We start from the raw sequence: 8,033 nt of genomic DNA, 5'->3' as shown, positions 1-8,033 counted from the left end.
AACGGTTCCGACGGTTTTCATAAACCGTTCCATCCCTGGCTAAGGTGATGTGTAAATGGTCGTAACAACAAGCTTGGCACGATTAACTGATCCAAGCTCGGTCTGAACTCGGCACGGATCGGTTTCGTGTTTCAAAGGGCTAATTTAGATGGGGCATCAGATTGCTGCTTGTTTTCTTCAGTGTGTCATCAGGTGACGATTGTCTGTACATTATTCTATATGAATGTTTGGGGTGTTTTTCCATTACAGAAACTGAAGTCATTGAGGAATTTACAGAGGCCATCACAGTGGAAACCACAGAAGTGAGATGAATGAAAATCCATTTTTTCTTTTTACTTTTATTTATACTTTGAAAAGTTCTTTAAATATTTTTATTTTCTTTTCAGTTCATAAACAGACAGTTCATTCCAGACAGTTCCTACAGCGGCAGTGAAAAAGAGCAAGGGGATGAGTGGACCAGGGAACCCGAGGTATGTAGCCTAAACCTCATTATTATGCCAGGGTATTTGTGAAATGTAAAAAAAAAATTGCTTCTCATATATTTTCAATGTTCCATAATACTGTCACTTTATTTCGTTCTAGAGCAACATTAACAAGTTCAGTTATGTTTCACGTTTGGATGCTGAATTTAGCCGCCCTTTAAACACCTTTAATGCATTTTATGTAACGACTTAAACCATCTACATTTTTACAGCTTTTGTTTTGAAAGCCGAGGTATTGCTTGTTGTCTGTTGTCTTATGACACCCGCATCTTATTTGCTGAGTCATGTGGTAACAAGTTGAGACAGTGAGGCTAGACGTGTCAACAAATAGGAGACATTTTTCAGATGTTTTGTCCAGCCTGTGCAGTTTGCTTTGATGGCAGCAGCAGCTTCGGTCCAAATAAATTAGCTGTCACATGTTTTTGGGGAATACAGCTGGGAGCAGTGAGTTTATCTTCTTTCTCATGTCTATAGCTGTGTTATTTTACCCCGGTCCTTATGGAACGCTGCTCTGAATGACTTTTACACACCTGATGTCAATTGATGACATTTTATCAGGTTTTGCTGAACTGCAATAATCTGAATCAGGTGTTATGAAGGAGAAAATCATCTAAAATATGCCGGGCAGTGTGCCTTGAGGACCACTGTTGGTCTATAAAAGTGATTCCCAACCGGGGTATCCCTAGTTGTTATTGAGTGCATTGCAAGGAGTAGATGAAAATATTTTATTTCTTAGGTAGTAAAATGAAATAGGGCTGGGATCTGTTTTTCCTTGTGAGGACCTAATTGAAAAATTAAGCAAGCTTTTATCAACCAAAAAGTAAATTGTTCTTATATGTTTGAGTTCAGCTTCAGCTTTGACACTCATGCAATTCAAGCAGAGGTAGGGCCCTATAAAATGTGTTTTTATTTTTTCCCAAATTCCGTTTTATTTTTTCCCAAATTCCATTTTTTCCTTTTTAATTTTTGAAAATTCTTTTTTTTCCGTTTTATGTATGTATTTTTGCACTTCAATCAATGGAATGTTGACAAAACTTGCAAAACAATAGTTCACCTGACGCGTTAAAGTCGCGAGGGAAATGCTGGGCTCTGTACTCGGGGCTTAGCGTTGTGTTTCTCTTCGCCATTTTTTCAATGTTTTGATTCCGCGTTTACACTAGATTCCACGTTAATTTGCCAATTCCTCGATTCCATGATCGCAGAAATTATAGGGCCCCACAGAGGAACAGACTGGATGTGGAGAACAGCCTGGGATCAGCTGTTTTTCGCACTGAGCTGTCAAAGCTCGTTAAAGCAGCTCAGGTGTCTGAATGAAACAAAGAAAAACTGATGAAGTCAGTCTGAGTATAAATTTTGTTCTCTATTCATCCAGTTTAAATGTGATTATAAAGGCGTTACTCAGAGGAGCTCCAGTTTTATAAATACAGGTTTATTATAAGATTTTATTTTAGTAATTATTTCGATTCTTTACTGACTACATATTTATGTTTTGTTTGTTTTTGTTTTTTTTAGATGGAAAATATAAAATGCCTAAGAACAAAATGTGCCAATTAAAGATTTAGTAAAAAAGTTTTTGTTTTATAATCAGTTACTGTATGTTCCACTTTTGGGCAATCATCAATCCATCTAACTGGGAGGGAACTCCTGGTAAGACAAGATGCCGAAAGGGCAACACAAGTCAAAAAAGGTTGGGAAACGCTGGTCTATAGCACAACTCCATCCATATGGATTGGACATGGAGATTACTCTTTAAAGAAGTAGAAAAAAAGATAAATTTTAACTGTTTATGGCCTCTTTCCCACAGAAAATATCGCGTTAAACTGAGTTTTAAAAACATGGGTCGACCCACTAACAATCGGCATTTAGCTCCCTTCCCACTGTCAAAAAAAAAAGCTAGTCTAATTCCTCGCTGGCAGCTGCATGACCTCTGTCCCCCCTGCAGCTGCGTGTCTGACGCCATCAGGCTAGGTTAGCATAGATGATGTCACCAGTGTGACAGAAGTCAGGAAAGTAAACAATGGAGAGAAACATGGAAGGAAGCCAGGGCGTAGTCGGTGTGCTAAATTGTTTCGCTCTATTATCTGTCTGAATCCGTCTCATCATGTTTATCCAATGTAAACAGAGTTGTTTCTGCTTGTTAGATGGAAGCGACTGCCGCGGCGTCTTGACGTCCATACGTTGAGTTCAATGGTGTCACGTAATTAAGCGGGTCAACCCGGCCCACCATGCTGATCAGAGCCGGGGCGCTTTTAACGCGGGTCATTTGACGCTCGTCAGTGAGCTGTTCCCACTGCCACTAAAAGCCGGTTTAAACGGGTTTTGCCAGTGGGAAAGGAGTATTAGTTACAATCTTTGGATTATTTTATTTTAGTACATTGATTTAAAAGGTTGTTACTCATGAGGCTATTTGTTAATTCTTTTTCAGTTTTTAATAGTTGTGGTTTACATCAAATGTAAATTAGAAACTTTTGTTTTTCAAAATGAATGAATTCAGACCAAATTTTCTAATTTGATAAGAAACTGAAGGCTTACTAAGCCACAATTACTAAAATCATCAACATAAATGACTGAAATACATCTGCTTTCATATAATGAATGTGTTTCACTCTTTGATTAATTCTGCTAGAATAAAGTAGCTTTTTATAATCTTATTTATTGAGAGGCCTGCATATATAGAGCCTTATAACCAGATTTTCCTGTATGAGAATGAAATGAGAACTATAATAAGTGTAACGTATTTATTTTGTGAACCGGTTCACAGCTAAGAGGAGATTTTTTGTAAGCTTGCACTATTTTAACCACTGTCCTCAGTGTTATTCTAGACCAGCTGTGATTTAACAAACTCTATTGGTTCTAAAGCAAATTTTAAAATAGTTAATTTAAATGAAACTCTGAATTACTCTTACAGGCTGTTAGTGCCTTGCAACAGCAGCAACAACAACCCGTACAGCCTACAGCTCCCCCTGTTGCTCTGGAGACCCATCCCATGAACCTTACGTCTCCTGTTCCCCCAACCGACCCGCTGGTCCGTAAGCAAGTGGTGCAGGACTTGATGGCACAGATGCAGGGGACGTACAACTTCATGCAGGTGGGGTGGGCTTTTCCACAACCTTCCAGATTATTGGTGGATGTTGGTGCTGATAGCTTCTCCTCTCAGGACTCCATGTTGGAGTTTGATGGACAGCCCATTGATCCCGCCATTGTGTCAGCACAGCCGATGAAACCTCCTCAGACCATGGATGTACCCCAGATGATTTGTTCTCCCGGTATGTTATTAAATTAAACACTGCTGTGTGATTTGGAGAGAAGGTTCGGTTTTATTGAAGTGTTTTTTTTTTTTTTCTTTCAGTTCACCCTGAATCCCGACCTACGCAACCCACCTCTGTTCCTGTACAGCCTGAGCCCTCACAGGTGATCATTGACTCATCATCACAATGCTGGTCGCCAGAGTGAAGCAAATATTAAAGGAATTTGTATTTTTAGGTCCCCATCGTCTCACCGACACCCCCTCCATTGTATCAGACCTCTCATACACCAGATCCTCGACCCTCAACAGAACCCATCGACCCCATCCAGGTAAATCTGCCTGTTTGTTGCATTCTGGAACCAGATTGTTCATGCAGGACATTTCAAGCTTTTCTCAAAATGTATCCCAGCTTTTAAAATTGGTCACATATTCATATCCTATAAACTGCTGCACATTTAATAACTTCCAAAAAAAGTCAATGTTTTTTGAAAAAAAAGAAAAACATAAAGGCAGCATAAGTAATTGAAGAAAGTTAAAATATATAAAGTAAGATGATTATATTACAAGAAAAAAGAAGATAAAAAATGAAAGGAATGTTAGACTGAAAACTTAATTTTGTTTATATGGCACAAAGGTTGCTCTAAACAAATGTTATCAAGCTTGAGTTAAAGCAACTCTTCTAAAGTTATTTTAAAGTTGATTAGTTTAGCATAAGAACTAAAAGCTGATTCACTTCAAAAAACTTCCTGAAGATGTGTAACAATTTCTTAAAATAAGTGTATTTCCACTTAATTTGAGTAGGAAAATAAGATGATCTACCAATGAAATGTACGGAAGAGGATTAGGGCCACTGGGGGAAAAAAAAGTTAACTGATTTTTTTTTTTATTTTATTTCAGTTTAGTATGGGGAAAAAGTCAGAATTCTGACTTTTTTCTCAGAATTCTGAATTTAATCTAGGAACTCTAAATTTAATCTCGGAACTCTGACTTTAATCTCGGAATTCTGACTTTAATCTCGGAATTCTGACTTTAATCTCGGAATTCTGACTTTAATCTTGGAATTCTGACTTTAATCTCGGAATTCTGACTTTAATCTCGGAATTCTGACTTTAATCTCGGAATTCTGACTTTTTTTCTCGGAATTCTGATTTTTTTCTCAGAATTCTGATTTTTCTCAGAATTCTGACTTTAATCTCAGAATTCTGACTTTTTTTATCGTCAGAATTCAGGCAGAATTTTAAGAAAAAAGTCAGAATTCTGATAAAAAGTATTTTTTCCCCATACTAAACTGAAATAAAATTTAAAAATCAGTTAACTTGTTTTTTTCCAGTGGCCCTAATCCTCTTCCGTAGAAATGAGCTTTTTTTACCCTTAAAATAAGATAGATATTATGCACTTGATATTATGCCAAATAACAGACTGTAGTTGTTTTCTCATATTTTAAATGTAAATTGTCTTATTCCATTGGCAAAGTGTCTCACCTACCTACTTGATTTAAGAAAAAATGCACCTATTTTTAGAAAAAATGACTTACTTAAATTGACAATTCTTGCAGTTTTCCTCATATATGGTTCTGGGTTTACAGAGTAGATGTGAGCCAGAATACCTGAAAGGTCTGTAATGTGTTTTGGTGCTAAGCCAATAAATGAATTATCAACTAAAGGAAGTATCTTAAAGTCTGTTCTGAGTTACAGGGAGCAAGTGTACAGACTTTAGAACTGGGACTATGTGCTCCACTTTCTTAGCTTTAGTGAGGATGCTAGCAGCAGCTTTCTGGATCAACTGCACCTGTCTGATCAACTTTTTAGAATGACCATTGCAGTAATGAATTTTACCTTTAAACCATTTGAGACATCAGTACCTTAATCCTGGAAATGTCCCTCTGAAGGTCCAGATCTCATTCCATTCACCATTATTTTAGCTTGATTCTGCTTTCTAGATGTATTGACTGAATCTGTTTGCCAACTTTGGAATATTTTCCTTTGGTTCAAACATTTTTTCCTCAGTTTTGTTTGATTCAGCTGATGAAAATGTTGGTAAATCTATGCGCGCAGTTCTTTGCATTTAGTTTAGCGCAGTGTGCATGAGCATTCCACCTCTGTGCCATCATACCCCTTAGCAAAACTGTGGTTGCTTTTATAAGGCAACTACTTGGTTTAAATAAATAGTCTATCTATATCCCAAAAAAGTGAAATAATCCACTGGACTTTTTTACCAAGTTTCGCTTCCCATCCAGGAAGCTTTTCCAATTCAAAATGTCTGAAATGGCTTAGATTTTGTTTATTTTTAGCTTTGTCATTTTGAATTGAAAAAGCTTCCTGCATGGGAAGTGAAACTTTTTCAAACTTGGAAAAAAAAAAAGTCCAATTGATTGTTTTTTTTTTTTTTTTTTTTACTTTTATTGAATGACTATGACTTGGATGAGTGAGAATCTTTACCAACAGTCTATAATTTTTATGGTTGTTCAGGCCTCAGGGATTGATGAAAACCATTAGTGGTCTAAATGCATCATGGGGACCAATCCGCACATTAATCCCATCAGGGATCAAAAACTATCCTAACCTTAGAAAATCAAACTGTTGGAAAACTACCAAGAGATAACCCCCACTTAAATGTTACCTCTGACAAGGAAAACATTAATCAGAGAGGCAGCCATGTTAACCATAATAAATGTTTAGGAAGTGCAGAAGCCTATTGCTCTGTTAACAGGGTAACTATTAGTCTGTTTTAAGGAAGACCATAAGAAGTACCTCTTCTAAATTTCTTAGTTCAGGACCACAAACGCAGACGAAGGTGATCTGGTCTGATTAGACCTAAATATAATTCTGTGGTTTACATCCCAAACACTGTGTGATAGAAAACTGACAGCCATGCTCCCCCTTCAAACCCACCACTCACATGATGAAACATGGTGATGGCAGCATGATGATGTGGAGTTCTTTTCTTCAGGAAAGAGAAGCTGGTTAGTGTTGACAGAAGATGGATGGACAGAGTTGAATAAATGATTGGGGGGGCAGGCAGAGCAAGGCTGTACTGTAAGAGCTGCAGTTAAGGCATATTCATGTAATTGTGGCCTAGTCAAAGTCCGGAACAAAATCCATGAGAATCTGTACCAAGAGCTGAAATCCAGGGTTGGAGAGTTGGTCTTAATCCACTCTGACTGAGCTTTAGCCTTTTCTTCTATAATGTTTTAAAAAACCTCTTAAAATATCCAGAGTTGGTAGAAACTTTACTGTGAGGGGGAGTAAAAAGGTATGAAGAAGGTCATGTAAATGGATAGAATTAGCCAGCTTTATCTATTTACAGCCGACGCTTCGAGTCCATTCTTTGCATCTTGGATATTGTGTTCCCATCTTCCTAATATCATAAATAGTCATTGTGAAACTTGTTGCATCTCTTTTGGAATAGCTTGGTGTTTATACTGGATGACTCTGGCAAGCAGAGACCCCTAAAGGAAATTCCTGCCTTTGCAAAAATACTGATAAGTTTGACTCCTTGCCAGTGGTGGCATCTTTCTCCTTAACAGCCTGTGAAATGACACATGCTGGAGGACTAACAGCTTTATTAACTTGCTGATCACTTGCTAATAAACAGGAAAAGCTTTTGCCAGACAAAAAAAGAGCTCGTCTCATATGTGGAGGGAAAATCTCATTTACAGTCTGTCCTCGACACTCAGGCAAACATTTTCATCCCAACCCTAAATCTAATGTGTGTTGTGTCTCCCTCTACAACAGACCTCCATGTCATTGTCGTCAGAACAGCCTCCCCCCTCCACAGCTCTCCCTCCTGCCTCTCAGACGCAGGTCTTTCAGCCTGTTTCCAAACCTCCTCACAGCAGTGGCATCAATGTCAATGCAGCTCCATTCCAGTCAATGCAAACAGTAAGGCTGTGATGATACTTCCTGTTTCTCTTTCTAAAGGCCAAACTAGTCTCATACTGCTAAATAATTTGCCTTCAGCCACTGAATGCCAACTCATGCTTATCTTGTGTGTTTGTCTGCATTGTTCTGCATGACATAATGTTATTAACTGCTAAGGTCTATATTGGCTCTTTATCAATAGAGAACTGGCAAAGATTTGACTTTAGTGACCTTGCTTGGGTTTAAATTTGCACAAAAACATGGTTGCTTTTTATTTTTATTTTATTTTTTTAATTATTTTTGCATTGCTAGCTTTTTTTCCCCCATTACGAAGCCAAAAATGGTTAAAAACAGATTCTGTAAATACATTAACATCTAGGGATGCACGATATTGGGATTTAGGCCGATATCCGATATGCCGATATTTTAAAACTCATGTAGCCG

General features: G+C 37.7%; 1 protein-coding gene across 3 annotated transcripts in view; it reads left to right on the top strand.

Annotated features, from left to right (window-relative positions):
• Positions 1–8,033, top strand: part of caprin1 (cell cycle associated protein 1) — a 34,816-nt gene that overhangs the window by 15,400 nt on the left and 11,383 nt on the right. For 2 of the 3 annotated variants that reach the window (XM_015403851.1, XM_015403852.1), the window contains 7 exons: positions 250–302; positions 387–470; positions 3,391–3,570; positions 3,640–3,748; positions 3,832–3,893; positions 3,966–4,058; positions 7,464–7,610. In XM_015403851.1, the coding sequence (XP_015259337.1) occupies positions 250–302; positions 387–470; positions 3,391–3,570; positions 3,640–3,748; positions 3,832–3,893; positions 3,966–4,058; positions 7,464–7,610 (728 nt within the window). The remainder of the gene's footprint in view (positions 1–249; positions 303–386; positions 471–3,390; positions 3,571–3,639; positions 3,749–3,831; positions 3,894–3,965; positions 4,059–7,463; positions 7,611–8,033) is intronic. The other variant, XM_015403853.1, reaches the window with a different exon arrangement.

Source organism: Cyprinodon variegatus, unplaced genomic scaffold (genome assembly GCF_000732505.1).
Source record: "Cyprinodon variegatus isolate N-32 unplaced genomic scaffold, C_variegatus-1.0 Scaffold1580, whole genome shotgun sequence".
In the NCBI taxonomy this organism is placed as follows: domain Eukaryota; kingdom Metazoa; phylum Chordata; class Actinopteri; order Cyprinodontiformes; family Cyprinodontidae; genus Cyprinodon; species Cyprinodon variegatus.
This window is presented reverse-complemented; position numbering and strand designations above follow the sequence as displayed.